Source organism: Anabrus simplex, chromosome 4 (assembly GCF_040414725.1).
Source record: "Anabrus simplex isolate iqAnaSimp1 chromosome 4, ASM4041472v1, whole genome shotgun sequence".
Classification (NCBI taxonomy): domain Eukaryota; kingdom Metazoa; phylum Arthropoda; class Insecta; order Orthoptera; family Tettigoniidae; genus Anabrus; species Anabrus simplex.
This window is the reverse complement of record NC_090268.1, coordinates 190505829-190523861: the sequence shown is the minus strand read 5'-3', so window position 1 is coordinate 190523861 and position 18033 is coordinate 190505829. Positions and strand designations below refer to the sequence as shown.

At 36.7% G+C, this 18033-nt stretch overlaps 1 protein-coding gene across 2 annotated transcripts in view; it reads left to right on the top strand.

The window, feature by feature from the left end:
- Positions 1-18033, top strand: part of Fs(2)Ket (Importin subunit beta Fs(2)Ket) — a 154656-nt gene that overhangs the window by 124682 nt on the left and 11941 nt on the right. The window contains exon 15 of one of the 2 annotated variants that reach the window (XM_067145300.2): positions 1033-1197. In XM_067145300.2, the coding sequence (XP_067001401.1) occupies positions 1033-1197 (165 nt within the window). Of the gene's footprint in view, positions 1-1032; positions 1202-18033 lie in introns of those variants that run through there. The other variant, XM_067145299.2, reaches the window with a different exon arrangement.

Here is an 18033-nt window from a genome sequence, read left to right as displayed (position 1 = left end):
TCAGTAATCCAGGCTCTTAACTCTTTGCTTTCCAGCTTTTCCAGAGGTATATTTGCTTTGGCAAATACTTCAACTTCGCGTTTCAAGAAGTTATCTCTGGAAATTTTTCGTCGTTTACAACTATCTGTGTAAGCACGGAAGATTGCTTACTTTGGGATGTACTAGCAGCAGAAGTTGAACTTCCGTTATCGCGTCGCTTACCCGCATGTTTTTCAGATTTAACATGTTTCACAATGCTATCTTTTTTTTTTCCCCCCACCCAACTCGACAATGACAATACTTGCAAAACACTGTTGCTGAATCAGTGGCATAGAAACCATCCTTTGCATATTGCTGAGCCCTTTCGTGCGCAGTTTTTGTCATGTGTCCCATAACCTAAATGATCACTCGACTTTCTACTTCACTAGTTTCAATTTTGAACAACAGGAAAACAATGCTGTGTCTATCTCGTTATTTCCATGACATTCTATTTACATGGAAAATTCTAAATTTCACCAATAGAGCATGTCAAAAATGTCAAAAACACCTGATATGTTTTTAACACTCTATTTACATTTCGATAATAATTGATACAGATCTTATTCCTCTTGCTATTCTCATTGTAAATATCAATTAAAGTCAGCAAGCAGCAATTGATCGGCTACTTTTCTTCATGATCGGAACGGTCGAAAGACTTGTGCGTCATATTTTGAGTATTTCTGATGATTTTGCAGAAATATGTTTTCGCCAGCAAAATAGCACATTTTTGCAGATTTGCACCAAAATCGCATATTTATACTAATTTTGCATTTTGGGTCACAATTCGCATTTTGTCGCACTTCTATTTATGCATAAAAATGATTTTATTCCACATTAGAATTACCATAGGCTTGGATTCAGTACAAGATTTAAAAATTTGCATTTATCGCAAATGCAATTTTTTTTTTTTTTTTCTGGTCTATTAATAAACTTCATATATTACTTTTAAATATATCCTGTCATATCTCTCTGAAATATCTTTAATACTAATAAAAATAATTTTTTTTCCTACAGAGACCTCTGTACAGCATTTGGCAGCAAAATGTTGGGGTATCTGGATGCTGAAGCTATTACTGAACTTCTAACCCAAGGTCGACGTTCTCGGGTTTCCAAAACTAAAACGCTAGCCACGTGGGCTAGCAAAGAGGTTCGCAAACTCAAAACTGCTGCCTCCAGCTGGTAAGTTTCTCAACATCAACAAATTTAAGAAACTCTCGGGATAGCTCATTTACATTCCCAAGAATTCATTTGAACTGCTCGGATAAGGGCTGAATCTGGAACCTTCTGCTTTTTTTAAGGCACCGATTTTCACTGGTGTTTCTCTTCTTGTTTTCATGTCCATGCTGCATACAATTGTTCATTTTCTTCACTTGCTAATGCATGTATTCATACCTGAAACAGATGTAGAACACAACTTATGACCCATTTCAGTGGCAGTATTTCATTATAAGTTCCAAGAAAACATTTTCATGTTCTACTTCACAGGAAAGTCATAACCACCACTATAATTTATTACGTAGGGCTTTTCGTATACAGTGAAAACTCATTAGTGCATTCCTCATAACTTTTTCTTGCTTAGCACATCGTATTGCATCTATATAAAAACACCTCGCTTACCGCGTCACAAATTTTTGCTGCTGCCGCTTAGTACGATTTTTCATAGCCCTGAAAATGTTCTTTGTGATAGGAACATGAATTCTAACACACATAGAGCCCTCGCCACAGGAGGCGGGTTGGGGAAAGCTATGTGAAAAATGTGCAAATATATAATACAGTTTTGCTTGCCAGTTTTCACTGAAATTGCTGAATAATCTAGTGAGCTATTTCGTGCTTGTATATCGCATTCCATTCAGAACTTTACAAGTTAATTCTGTATTGTGTGTTACAGAGAAGGGTAGTGAAAATTTGTCACCTGAACCCACCTACGGTGAAGGAGCATAATTGTGTTAAGTTGATTAATATGTTCCACATCTCTCTTGTGGTAGCCCAGTTATATATACTTAAAAAGTTGTGAAAGATCATATTTGCTCGCATATAACTCGCACTTTTTTGACACAAAATAAGTGTGAACATTTTCAGTGCATGGTACATGTGGGGATTTGTGTACAAAAGATCGTATTCCCGAAAAGAAAAGAAAAAAGTGGAATTTACATTAGACTATTAAAACAAGACAACTGGCATACTTACCCAATTCATTGCCAATGCATTCAGTCTCCGAGCTATTCTAGCTTGCATCATTCTGATCACCATCCCATACTGCATCATCCTGACTTCCGTCCAACACATTTGCGATGCCCATCTTCAAGAAACTTGTCACAATAACATCTGTCTACACCATAACCCACGCCCGCATAACCCAATCACACACAAGTTCAACTGATAGCCTCTTTATTTTGCCTGCTGGCGTCAGCTCGTGCTCCTTTCTTGCCATTCATTTGGCATACATTTTACGTATGTTGTCCTTGAGCTTGCTGACGGAAACATCTAAGGGCTGTAGACAATGTGAGAGTCCACCAGGAATCACAGGATCAGTTTTCATTTCCTGAAGAAGTTTCTTCGTGTCTTCCAAGTGTCCGCGGAAACTATCCCACACTGGCATAGCTGGGCGTCGAAGCAGTGTCCCGTGCCATGCTCCCCACACCGTATGGACCCAGTCCTGGTAAGAGCTGTATCCATCCATCCTTTCTCTTAAACCCGTACATGAATGCCTTTGGGAAGTTTCACTTTAGCCATGGTTTTTCTTTTGAAAATAACGTACGGTGGCAATTTTCTTCAGTTTGCTGTTATTGCTAGCATAACGGTGCAGCGCCGTTTTTGACACCCAGTTGTATGTACAAGCACACTAGATTCTCCCTTCTTGTTGATCGTGTTGTTGCATGGCATGTCGATTTGATCTGCATTGCCAATTTGAGATAAGAGGTAATTTTCTTCCGCATTGCTATCGCATGGCGATGAAAATCTATGATTTTGTCGCTGAAATCGCTAAGCCTTCTCTGGCAGAGAGATGTTCACCTTCGCAGACAATCCCTTTCGTGTCATGAATCTACGGATCCAACCCCGGCTTACTTTCAGTTCCGAATGGCTAATTCCTGCCTTAATCGCTAGTTCGCGCGCTGTGAAATGTCCATCTCGTGCGAGATACTAAAGCCATCATTTAGCAACTCTGTAATGTAATGAAGCAACTTGTCTTCCAGTTCAGGAAACTTAACAGTTTTCTGCCCTCTGAATGCCATACGTGTTCGGTTGGTGGTTTCTAGCGCAGCTTTCTGTTTACACCAGTAGCAAACATTAAACTCAATCAATCAATACTGATCTGCATTTAGGGCAGTCACACAGGTGGCAGATTCCCTATCTGTTGTTTTCCTAGCCTTTTCCTAAATGATTTCAAAGAAATTGGAAATTTATTGAACATCTCCCTTGTTAAATTATTCCAATCCCTAACTCCCTTTCCTATAAATGAATATTTGTTCCAGTTTGTCCTCTTGAATTCCAACTTTTTATCTTCATATTGTGATCTTTCCTATTTTTATAAACACTACTCAAACTTATTCGTCTACTAATGTCATACCACGCCATCTCTCCGCTGACAGCTCGGAACATACCACTTAATTGAAATAATAACAGTAAGTTATTTATTAGACCACCTAATCAATACAAAGTCCAGTCTTGCATGATTTACATAAATTTGTTAACTAATAGTGGTACATGTTTTGCCTTCCCTGAAGGCATCATCAGCCGTAGTCTTAACCTTAAATTAAAAATAAGCGTCTAAATAACATGTAATAATGAAATGAATTTTAAATTCTTGAGGAGATTTGAAGTAAAATAACATTAAAGATAACAATGATGGTTTAAAAAATACAATGTGATGAGATATAATAGTGGAAGTATTAACAAAATTAACATTAGAAGGCTGCTAAAATAAGTGCAATGGATAAAATAACAGATTGTTATATAACAAATAGTAAGATTGCATAAAAATAAAGTTGATAGTCTGGCGGTTATAATTAGACGATGGCGAAAAATCGTATATAATCAAAGTAAAGAAGAGAGAATAAAAGTCGAAGGTTGGTCGAGAGATCCGAAGTTAATCATAATCTTGAAGATAAAAGACGAAAGTCAGAGGCATATGGTGAAGTTGTAGAATACGTTGAGGATATGAAGTTGTAGAACAGAAGTTGAAGAACAGTTTCAAATAGGATCTCTATGGACCATCTCAAAATTTGAAGTAATGCTCAAATGTTGCAACTTGTGAGTTTGTAGATATTCTAGTTGAAAAGGCATATAATAGTGGAATCTGCAAAAGGAAGCAAGAAACTTAGAGTGAAAAGATATTTGAAAATATTGAAGTAGAATCGTGTGCACTTACCATTTGACGGTGACAAAGATAGCTTGTAACGTTATGAGTTAGAAGAATTTGCAACAGTAGACTTCTTGGTACGTATGTTATAGCTGAGGGTTTGTGTTGGAGGGGGATCTGTTTGTGTTGACGCAACTATTGGCTTGTTTGTAGTATTTGGAGGGGGGCTGCTATTGGCGGGAGGGAAGGAAGAGAGTGTATTACTGCGCGTGTTGTATCGGTGTAAGGCCATTGGAGGGAGCGATGTTACGGTGGGTGCGGCTATGGGTTTATTGGTTGTATTTGAATTAGAGGTACTAGCGGTGGGGGGGGGGGGGAGGGAGGGGGGTATATTAGCTGTAGAGGAGGTGGGAATGCTAATTGATGTGAGGTTGAAGATTTTTAAGAATAAGTTGGTGAGGGGAGTTGATTCTCGTAATAAAATAAGGATCTGTTCATACAAGGGGCTTTTTTTTATCAATAGTGTCATTTAGGTTCTTATCTTTATTAAAATGTTGGTCGAGGAAAATAAATAAGTTTTCATATTCTGTCATGAGTTTACTTAGAATAAGGAGGTCTTGTTCTATTGTGGTGAATTTATGCCCTGTGTCCCTCATGTGGTTGGCCATTGCAGAGAATTTGTTGTGTCTTTGGGCATTGTAATGCTCGGCGTATCTGGTGGAGAAGCTTTGGCCAGTTTGGCCAACATAAGAAAAATTACATGTAGAGCATTTCAATCTGTATATTCCTCATCCTGAGTAACTATTGTCTGTGATGTTAATAGAGTTGTGATTAAAGAATAAATTACGATTAGTGTTTTTTGTTGTGTAGGCTATTTTTATTTCGTGCGTCAGTAATGAATTGGTTATCGGATAAATACTGTGGTTAGTGAACGTGAATTTAGCGTATTTTGGTTTGACGGGTTTCAATGGAGTTAAATTTGTAGCTAGTTTCAGTTTGGTTTTATTAATGATTTTATCAATCATACTCGTGTTAAATCCATTGAATTTTGCTATTTCCTTAAGGGGATCGGTACAGTGAACAACTTTCAAAAATTCGATTTTTCAAAGTATTCTTCTAGTTCATTTTGGTGAAAGAATTATTTAAATATCTGCATTAGTTTAGGAGTTATGATTTAAAATGCTAGGCATTGCATAGGCCATTTAGAAAGCTCTGCGGCATGCGCGCCGATAGCGTCACGCCCACATAGTGACTATTAACTTTCATGCCCATTTTCGTGTTATTGTTGTTCTTGTACAAATATACACTTTGGAGGCGAAGTGTTTTATCTTTGATACTTGCAGCCATTTTAGTTAGTCATTTGTCCTGTAAACATAAACAAAGACTTATCATGTGCTCATGTTGTTACGAGTATTTTGCTTGAATTTTCTGCACTTGTTATAACAATGGGAAGGGGAAAGGTTGCTTACAAGAAGAAGAAATATAATTTCCATGGTAATCAACACTCAACGCCATGTGCTCAAGGAGAAGCTGTAAAACCAAATGAAAATTGCAGTGCATCAGGGAGGAAACTAACCTCTTGTTCAACCTCAAGTAACTCCCCGAGTAGTGAGAGTGATAAGTGAGAGGAAATGTGATTTTTCATGTTGAACTAATGTTTCCAGAACTAGAAAAAATGCCTACGTTGTGTATGTGGAGGAATTATCAGTTTTACAGTGCATAATGTATCAGGGTTAGGTTGTAAAGTAGTAATTATGTGTGAGAACTGTGAGGATATTGGCTCATTTTGCAACAGTTCAAAGACTGGTAGAAGAAAAAGTGTGTATGCTATTAATGCTAGAATAGTGTATGCAATGAGATGTATAGGTCAAGGTCATGCAGGTTTAAACATGTTTTGTGGCTTAATGAATATGAGACCACCAGTGCGGAGAAGTACATACAACATCATAAACAATAAAATTAACTGTGCCACAAAACTTGTGAAGAGGGAATCAATCTTGAAGGCTTCTGAAGAAGAGGTTTCTCTCAGTAACAGTAAAGATTTGGCAGTGTCATGTGATGGTACATGGCTGACTTGGGGCCACTCATCTTTATTTGGTGTATGTACAATTATTGGAAGTAAATCAGGGAAAGTTCTTGACACAGAGATACTTTCCTCTTACTGTCAGAGTTGTGAAACATGGAAAACTAAGTAAGAACAACACTCCAGAATATTCAGAGTGGTTTGAGGGTCATGCATCTGAATGTTCAGTTAATCATAAAGGAACAGCAGGTGGCATGGAGGTTGAAGGGATGAAGAAGATCTTCAAACGTTCTGAGATAAGATACGGCGTACGATACATAACATACATTGGTGATGGTGACACAAAGTCATTCAAAGCTGTGTCAGATACGCAACCATATGGTCCTGATGTATCAATCAGCAAAGCTGAATGTGTTGGTCATGTCCAAAAACGTATGGGCACACGACTGAGAAATCTGAAGAAAGAATTCAAGGGGAAGAAACTTTCAGATGGCAAATTACTGTCTGGAAAAAACAGACTGACAGATTCTGCAATAAATACTCTGACGACCTACTACGAAAATGCCATAAGAAGTAATTCAACATCAGTAAATGATATGAGAACTGCTATCTGGGCTATTTGGTACCATAAGAGCTCATCTGATGAAAATCCACTCCATTACTTCTGCCCAAAAGGAGATAATTCCTGGTGCCCGTACCAGCGAGCTGTCACTGCAGGCACAGTTCATGAATACAAACACCAAAACACATTACAGTGGAACCTCGATTATCCGTTCCCGGAAAATACGTTTTCCCGGAATATGCGTTCAAATTACGTGGTCCCGCGAGCATCGTAATTAAATCACGTTGTAATAGTCCCGCATTATCCGTTCCTCGAAGAAACGATTTCCCGGATCAACCGTCCAGAAATTCCAGTCCCATCAACGCTAAATCCTCGATCAATCGTTTTTTAATAAACTGTATCTCACAAAAGGACGGCTATGGCATATTTATGGATCTTGGCGTTAACGTCCCGTCACTGCGATAATTAAAGCAAGTACTGTACCGGTACTGCTGGTGGCTTCAAGTAGCCTATGCAGTGGCCTCCACGGTATGCACTAGCCTTGCGTCTTGGGTGGTGTGCTAAGTCCCAACTGATGAGCCTAACTTAGCACACGAGGGCGAAACGCAGGCAACCAAGAATGAGTTAGCTGGAAAATTTATAATGTCCTATAACGGACCATTATATTGGTATTACTGGAAAAGCGATCGGCGGTGAACTTGCATAAGGGACCATCTTAACATCGCATTCGGGTGGTATTGTTTAGAGAATCTCGGAAAATCATAAAGCAGAGTGTGGCGACAACAATTGCAAGGAGACACGGCGCATTTCGACAGATCTGCTTGAAGACGGAACGAGTTTCGTCAAATGTTCGCACTTATAAAACGTCCATATTACGTCCAGGGTTAGATGTTTATATTTTTACCTTTTTTGATTGTACTGCCGAAGAGGTTTTTGGCACTTTGCTCAGGGCACTGCAGAGTAACTGGGCTTTCAGGCAGGAATCGAAACTGCTTCTTAACACAAATTCAGTATTTTTGATATTATCGTACATGATTATGTTAGCGAGACCAAAACGCATGTTGCACCTAAATGTAATTTTTTTAAAAGAAAGCCATGGGAGGTCTTGGAATTGCCTATTACTGTTTAGGTCCTAATGTAAGACTGGGAATTTTACGTTTTTGTGTTAAAATACCAAAAACCGCAGTCGTTTTATTTGCGCACGTTACATTTTAAATGGTTGGTATAATTTCAAACTCGCACTGACATGTGCAGCGAGCGCGTTTTCCAGATGACCTCAAGGTCACGAATAACCGTAATTTCTGAAGTTTTGATATTTCTTTTATCTTTCCAATTTGATGGATTTGTGACGTGCAGAATTGAATATAATGCATTCGAGAACTTTTAAGAATCGATACTTATATTCGAAACCATGTTTTCGAGTTCAACATAACCTTTAAAAGTCGACGTAGGCCTAATTTGCGCGGTACGAGATTTCCAGAAACTGACTACGAACAGTATACCGGAAACTAAATTACAATGAAAGATTAAGAATGAACGGATTTCACATTCATTTTGGGTGCTTTCATATCTAATGTGCTTTATTTTATTAGATGAGCGAATTAAAAACTACTTGGGGTCAATTGTCGTTTGGCTTGGCATTATTAGATTTTTCGAAGGGTTTGGCTAGCCTAATCAAAGTCGCTGAACTGAAAGAAGTTTTCACGGGAAACTGACGAAGATTCCCCTGTAAAACTGAATATAAAGTATCAAGATTTTGAACTCGCGTACCGGTAATTAATGCGGTTTCGTGGTCTAACATGCCCGCCTCTCATCCGGAGGCCCGGGTTCGATTGCGACCAGGTCAGACAATTTTACCTGGATATAAGTCTGGTTCCAGGTCCACTCAGCTTACGTGATTACCTTTAATTGTGGAGCTATCTAATGGTGAGATGGCGACCCCGATCTACAGTGCCAGGAATATCGGCCGAGAAGATTCGTCGCACTGACCATGTGCACCTCGTAATCTGGAGTCCTTCGGGCTGAGCAGCGGTCACTTGGCAGGCAAAGTCCCACTGGGGCTGTAGTTTGGTTTGGTTTAGGAGTTTTGTAAGATTATAATTACTTCATTTTTGTGATGTTTAGCCAAATTGTTGATGGTTTTCATTCATTCCCGGATTTTCCGTTTTCCCGTATTGTACGTTTTATTTTCATGGTCCCTCGAAAAACGGAGAATCGAGGTTTCACTGTACCTTCAGCTGTTATGGATGTGATTAAGCCTGTTTTCAAGGATTTAGTTGCTACTGAACTGTTGGAAAGGTGTTTGGGAGGTTATACACAGAATGCTAATGAGTCTCTCAATGCTAGGATTTGGAAAGTGTGCCCAAAAACTGGATTCTGTGGAAAGACAAATGTGAAGATTGCTACAAACGATTCAGTTATGACATTTAATGATGGAGTGAAGAGTAGGTTGGCTGTGCTGCAAAAAATGGGCATGAATCCTGGTGTCTTTTGTGAACATGCAATGCTACAAGAGGATGTGATGCGTATAAAGTCTGGTGAAAAAAGGGTTCGAGAAGCCACAAAAGAGGCCAGACAAAGCAGAAGAAGATTAAGACTGGAAAGTGAAGCTGAGAAAACTGCTTTAGAGGGAACATCCTATGCCCCAGGAGCATTTTAGGAGCCGCTGGAGGGCTGCTGTGTCTTTACAGCGGTCAGATAACTTTGCAGCTCATTTTCTCAAAACTATGTTTTTCAATACCATTTCCCTTGTAATTCCTAAATTATATGATGTATTATATTGCCACTTTTCTCTCATGATCTTAGTGATAGGGTCTACAAAACTGACCAAGCTCATGTGTCTATGGTTGATAATTGTTTGGAAAAAAAATATCAACACGCAAAAATAATGACCAAAATATGCAATATTTAAGTAACACAAAATTAAAAATACTAATTTTGCAAATATAGGTCTGGAAGTGGTCAGTTTTGTAGCTGTAACTTCAATCAGTACATTTAAAAAAGCAGAACACTAATATATTGATAAATGGCCCAGCTATGAAGGAAATGGTGGGCACAGACACACAAAGATCCGCCATTTTGAATAATTAATTAGCGAGTTTGATGATGCCAAAATTATTTCTGAGATATATGGTTGTATAGTAAACATGCAGTATGCTTCATTTAGAAAGTTTTGTTGTCCATACAGCAGGAGCTGATAAAAAAATTTTTTTTTAATGTCCTAATTTTGATGGTTGTTTACTGTACCGATCCCCTTAATGAATAGTAATTCTTCCTTTAAATTAATAGAGGACATAGGGATCTTTAATGCTCTATATATTAAACTGTGATAAGTGGCCTTTTTATGAGAGTTGGGATGTAAAGAGCCATTTTTTATGGTTGTTGGAGAAAAGGTGGGTTTTCTGTATATTTGGAAGTCGAATTTGTTCAATGCTCGTGTGATTTTGATGTCTAAGAAGTTCAAAGAGTTCTTGAACTCATCTTTAGTGAATTTAATATTATTATCTAAGATGTTGAGAAATGATAGTATGTTATTGCTGCTGTTGATTTGTTTATCAATGATAGCTATGGCATCGTCAACATAGCGATGCCAAAGACAGAGTCCGTTGATGTTATTAATAATCTTACTATGTTCGAGATTATCTAAGTATATATCGGCTAGTATTCCAGATAACGGGCCTCCCATCGCTAGACCTTCTTATTTGTAAATTTTCTTATTGAAGGTAAAATAGTTGTTGTCAAAAACGAAATTAAGTAATTTTAACCATTCATCAATTTCGATTTTACTCAATGTGCTATGTTTCAACAGATTGTTTTTTATGTTAATAGTATTGTTGATAGGGATGTTAGTATACATGTTGGTGATCTCAAAAGAACATAAAACGTGGTTTGGTTGTAGACTGAACTTATTCGGGGAATTACAAAGTTTGATAGAGTTCTTTATGGGGTTGGAGTTGTGAAATTTGAAAAGTTTTTTCATGAATTTGTGTAGGAATTGAGAAGTTTTATAGGTAGGACTATTTATACTATTAACTCTAGGCCGAATGGGGACATCCTTTTTATGAATTTTGGGCAGTGATCTGACTGTAGGTAATTTTGGGTTCATTACAGTTAATTTCTGATAATCTTGATCATTTAAAATGAAGTTAGAATTTTTAAGAAGGTACTTTAAGTTACGCTGTATTTTGTTTGTTGGTTCTTTGTTAATTAAGGTATAGGTATTGTCTGGAAAAAAAGTTTGTTTTATTGATGTAATCTTGTTTGTTCATTATTACTATGGTGTTGCCCTTATCTGCTTTTGTAATTACTACGTTGTTATGGATTTTGGATTTCAGGTTTAGAATTTGTTTCGAGACGTTGTGGTTATTATTAGATGTTATCTCATTAATCAAAGTGGGAGTTTCTTTTTTACTTCATAACGTACGTCATTCTGTTTATCAATCGGGATTTGTTTATCGATATTAGTTTCGGTTTCAGGGATGGTAGTGATGATGTCTTCTGCTTTTTTGTGATTAGGCCAATTATGTTTGATGCCTGTATCTAATAGATTTAATTCTTGGTTAGAGAAGGCTGTATTAGATAGGTTGATTGTAGTGGGAATGTTAGTCAAATGGGAAGGGGACACTTTGTTGTTTGCATTTTGGTGAGGTGTTTTACATTTGTTTTCTTGAAGACAAAGTAATTTATGGTTTAGGGTTTTCTGTTTCTTGTCTAATATGTAAGATAGTTTAGGTCAGTGTATCTTAAAAATGAACTCCATTCAAGTGGGGGTAATTTTTGAGAGATGGTCAAATGAGTTCTATATAATTGTAAATTTAGTAGAGATTTCTTCTTCTATAATGGTTCAATTTCATTTTTCAACCATATGCTGTTTACTTTCTTCTGAGTGGCATTAGATTTTGAATAGGGATGACTTTTTCTTTGTAAAGATTTGAGAAATTTAGGTACCAACTCTAATTTCAAGCAATCCACAATAGAACACCACCTCCATATCCTAAAAAGAGTCGATAAAAGTAAACTCATGACAGAATATGAAAACTTATTTATTTTCCTCGACCAACATTTTAATAAAGATAAGAACCTAAATGACACTATTGATAAAAAAAAGCCCCTTGTATGAACAGATCCTTATTTTATTACGAGAATCAACTCCCCTCACCAACTTATTCTTAAAAATCTTCAACCTCACATCAATTAGCATTCCCACCTCCTCTACAGCTAATATACCCCCCTCCCTTCCCCCCCCCCACCGCTAGTACCTCTAATTCAAATACAACCAATAAACCCATAGCCGCACCCACCGTAACATCGCTCCCTCCAATGGCCTTACACCGATACAACACGCGCAGTAATACACTCTCTTCCTTCCCTCCCGCCAATAGCAGCCCCCCTCCAAATACTACAAACAAGCCAATAGTTGCGTCAACACAAACAGATCCCCCTCCAACACAAACCCTCAGCTATAACATACGTAGCAAGAAGTCTACTGTTGCAAATTCTTCTAACTCATAACGTTACAAGCTATCTTTGTCACCGTCAAATGGTAAGTGCACACGATTCTACTTCAATATTTTCAAATATCTTTTCACTCTAAGTTTCTTGCTTCCTTTTGCAGATTCCACTATTATATGCCTTTTCAACTAGAATATCTACAAACTCACAAGTTGCAACATTTGAGCATTACTTCAAATTTTGAGATGGTCCATAGAGATCCTATTTGAAACTGTTCTTCAACTTCTGTTCTACAACTTCATATCCTCAACGTATTCTACAACTTCACCATATGCCTCTGACTTTCGTCTTTTATCTTCAAGATTATGATTAACTTCGGATCTCTCGACCAACCTTCGACTTTTATTCTCTCTTCTTTATTTTGATTATATACGATTTTTCGCCATCGTCTAATTATAACCACCAGACTATCAACTTTATTTTTATGCAGTCTTACTATTTGTTATATAACAATCTGTTATTTTATCCATTGCACTTATTTTAGCAGCCTTCTAATGTTAATTTTGTTAATACTTCCACTATTATATCTCATCACATTGTATTTTTTAAACCATCATTGTTATCTTTAATGTTATTTTACTTCAAATCTCCTCAAGAATTTAAAATTCATTTCATTATTACATGTTATTTAGACGCTTATTTTTAATTTAAGGTTAAGACTATGGCTGATGATGCCTTCAGGGAAGGCGAAACATGTACCACTATTAGTTAACAAATTTATGTAAATCATCCAAGACTGGACTTTGTATTGATTAGGTGGTCTAATAAATAACTTACTGTTATTATTTCAATCAAATATCATCAATACCGACCAAAAATGATATTTATTACATGTAACATACCACTTAGTCGAGCAGCTCTCCTTCTTTCTCTCAATTCTTCCCAACCCAAACTTTGCAACATTTCTGTAATGCTATTCTTTTGTCAGAAATCACCCAGAACAAATCGAGCTGCTTTTCTTTGGATTTTTTCCAGTTCTTGAATCAGGTAATCCTGGTGAGGGTCCCGTACACTGGAACCATACTCTAGTTGGGGTCTTACCAGAGACTTATGTGCTCTCTCCTTTACATCCTTACTACAACCCCTAAACACTCTCATAACCATGTGCAGAGATCTGTACCCTTTATTTACAATCCCATTTATATGATTACCCCAATGAAGATCTTTCCTTATATTAACACCTAGATACTTACAATGATCCCCAAAATGAACTTTCACTCCATCAACGCAGTAATTAAAACTGAGAGGACTTTTCCTATTTGTGAAACTCACAACCTGGCTTTTAACCCCTTTTATCAACATACCATTGCCTGCTGTCCATCTCTCAACATTTTCGAGGTCACGTTGCAGTTGCTCACAAGCTTGTAACTTATTAATACTTTATAGAGAATAACATCCGCAAAAAGCCTTACCTCTGATTCCACTCCCTTACTCATATCATTTATATATATATATATATATAAGAAAACATAAAGGTCCGATAATACTGCCTTGAGGAATTCCCCTATTAATTATTACAGGGTCAGATAAAGCTTCACCTATTCTAATTATCTGAGATCTATTTTCTATAGAAACATAGCAACCCATTCAGTCACTCTTTTGCCTAGTCCAATTGCACTCATTTTTGCCAGTAGTCTCCCATGATCCACCTTATCAAATGCTTTAGACAGGTCAATCGCCATACAGTCAATTTGACCTCCTAAATCCAAGATATCTGCTATATCTTGCTGGAATCCTACAAGTTGAGCTTCAGTGGAATAACCTTTCCAAAAACCGAACTGCCTTCTGTCGAACCAGTTATTAATTTCACAAACAAGTCTAATATAATCAGAAAGAATGCCTTCCCAAAGCTTACATACAATGCATGTCAAACTTACTGGCCTGTAATTTTCAGCTTTAAGTCTATCACCCTTTCCTGTATACACAGGGGCTACTATAGCAACTCTCCATTCATCTGGTATAGCTCCTCCGACCAAACAATAATCAAATAAGTACCTCAGATATGGTACTATATCCCAACCCATTGTCTTTAGTATATCCCCAGAAATCTGATCAATTCCAGCCGCTTTTCTAGTTTTCAACTTTTGTATCTTATTGTAAATGTCATTGTTATATGTAAATTTTAATATTTCTTTAGGCTTAGTCTCCTCCTCTATCTGGACATCCTTGTAACCAACAATCTTTACATACTGCTGACTGAATACTTCTGCCTTTTGAAGATCCTCACATACACACTCCGCTTGTTCATTAATTATTCTTGGAATGTCCTCTTGGAACCTGTTTGCCTTAAAATACCTATACATACCCTTTCATTTTTCATTAAAATGTTATGACTGCCAATTATGCTTGCCATCATGTTATCCTTAGCTGCCTTCTTTGCTAGATTAAATTTTCTAGCAAGTTCCTTCAATTTCTCCTTACTTCCACAGCCATTTCTAACTCAGTTTCTTTCCAGTCTGCACCTCATTCTTAGTCTCTTTATTTCTCTGTTATAATAAGGGTGGTCTTGACCATTCCTTACCTCCCTTAAAGGTACAAACCTGTTTTCACATTCCTCAACAATTTCTTTAAACCCATCCCAGAGTCTGTTTACATTTTTATTTACCGTTTTCCACCGATCATAGTTACTTTTTTGAAACTGCCTCATGCCTGCTTTATCAGCCATATGGTACTGCCTAATAGTCCTACTTTTAATACCTTCCTTTCTATCACATTTATTTTTAACTACGACAAAAACAGCTTCATTATCACTAATACCATCTATTACTTAAGTTTCTCTATAGAGCTCATCTGGTCTTATCAGCACCACATCCAGGATATTTTTCCCTCTGGTTGGTTCCATCGCTTTCTGAATCAGCTGTCCTTCCCATATTAACTTATTTGCCATTTGTTGGTCATGCTTCCTGTCGTTCGCATTTCCTTCCCAATTTACATCTGGTAAATTCAGATCTCCTGCTACAATCACATTTCTGGTCACAGTGAATTCTTGACCAACTTAATTAACAAATCTAACCCTTTCATGAAGTCAGGTGTTTACAGGTTTAGGTCCAACGACTGCTGCAGCTCTTATATCGGGCAAACTGGTAGGAACTTTTAGATATGCAGAACATCTTAATGCGATGAAATAAAACAGGTTTTCCGCAGTAGGTCAGCACATTCATGATTATAAACACACATTTAACGGAATAGATCAGGACTTAATATTAGATACGTTGAGCAGAGGCCCCTTACTAAACACCACGGAGGTCTGCTGTATACATTTGGATCAATATTTCACCCCAAATCTGAACCTGAATGACATTTCCGAAAAGCCCAGAATCTTATTTGATGTCCTCATTTCAGTCTTTAATATCGTTAAACATTTCAAAAACAGTTTGTTCGTTCAGATTTCACGTAACAAATTATCTCGCTATCCTCCCCTATAAACTGTATATAGGATAATATCTTTTGTTTATTTCCACCTATTCAATACATTACAAGATGTTGGCATTCATGTTAAAACATTTTTCAGATGAGACATGTTTCGCCTCCTACTGTGAGGCATCTTTAGTCATTATCAAAAAAACCTTATTATTTTACCAGGCATCTGGTTAAAGATATTCTAAAATGTGTTTGATTATAAGAGAGATAAGATTTACATTTGTTATAAACATGTTCATGAAGTAACTAAAAATCTAATATAGTGATAAAAACATACGTAGTTCTTTGTTGAATAGGACTTCGTTCAATTGTACTATAGTAAAAAAGGTGACTTGAGGCGGTAGTCATTAATAGATGTCTAATACATAGTGGAAGGCATAAAATATCAGTTCTGTGAGAATATACATTACATTCAAATGATACTAAAAATTGGTGGATTCATAGGTAGTACATATAAAATGTTTAATGAAATAACTAAAGATCTAATATAGTGATAGACATATGTAGTTCTTTGTTGAATATAACGTCGTATGATTGTACGGCTTAAAGCCGTAGTCATTAATAGATGTCTAATACATAGTGGAAGGCATATGAAATCAGTTCAATGAGAATATATAATGCAATCAAATGATACATAAAAACTGGTAGATTCATAAGCAGTACATTTTAAAATGAAGGCGTCATGTGACTAAATGACAGTTGATGGCTTAAAGCCGTAGTCAATGTTTGAAGTATAGGTCAAATAACTGCTAATATATGGTAAAAAGATATGTCAAAATATAAAGCTTAGTATAAAAATATGAAGGAAAAACATTCCAATTGCTTGACAAAAGTTACTTGACGTCGGCGTGCATTTGTCCGTGATATTTATTGGTCAACAGTTCATAGGTTATTTTAGATTTATTCGGCAAGAATGCATTGACAAGAAGTTCACCAGATGTTTATATTTGGCCTAATTTGTATTAAGTCATCAAGAAAGTTGCAGAGATGATGATGGGTTGAAATTCTCAACGTTGGTATGGTTTTTTTGACGTGAAGGTTGGAGAGCAGTTGTTTTCTTCTTCGATCACAATATATTTTATAAAAAACGTTGATTGTGATAATTTATAGATTTTATAGCATTGAAGAGTATTATGGAAGTTTGATGAGGCTGTTGAATTATTGTTATAGATTGGTTCTATGGCGTTATAGGCCCGTTTGACATGCTGTGTGAGACGCTGATAGGATATTAATGGTCACTAAGCTTTATATTTTGACATATCTTTTTACCATATATTAGCAGTTATTTGACCTATACTTCAAACATTGACTACGGCTTTAAGCCATCAACTGTCATTTACAGTCACATGACGCCTTCATTTTAAAATGTACTGCTTATGAATCTACCAGTTTTTATGTAACATTTGATTGTATTATATATTCTCATTGAACTGATTTCTATGCCTTCCACTATGTATTAGACATCTATTAAAGACTACGGCCTCAAGCCACCTTTTTTACTATAGTACAATTGAACGAAGTCCTATTCAACAAAGAACTACATATGTTTTTATCACTATATTAGATTTTTAGTTACTTCATGAACATGTTTATAACAAATGTAAATCTTATCTCTCTTATAATCATCAAACACATTTTAGAATATCTTTAACCAGATGCCTGGTAAAATAATAAGGTTTTTTTGATAATGACTGAAGATGCCTCACAGTAGGAGGCGAAACATGTCTCATCTGAAAAATGTTTTAACATGAATGCCAACATCTTGTAATGTATTGAATAGGTGGAAATAAACAAAAGATATTATCCTATATACAGTTTATGAAACTTTCAATACGGACGAAAAATTATTTTCATCACTTGTAATAATCTTCCCCTATTACGCCCACTTGACTCTGCCCCTTTCATCACCCCTCTTCCCCTCCCTCTTGATCCACCCCACTCCCTCCCTTAACACTGTGCTATGCTCCCAGTAAGCTCCAGCCTTCAGTCCCTCTCCGTTCTCCATACAAACAGGCCCATCAAGGTGAGTCCCTTACTTTAAAATTTTATAATTTAATGCCCTCTTTTCCATCAACTTATTTTAATTCAACATTTTTTCTTTCTCGCACTTCAGGTTCCGCATTGAATCGAGAAATTTTTGGTTTCACAACAATACTTCTTTCAATGCCGTTAACACGATCCACTTGCTTAATTACTTTA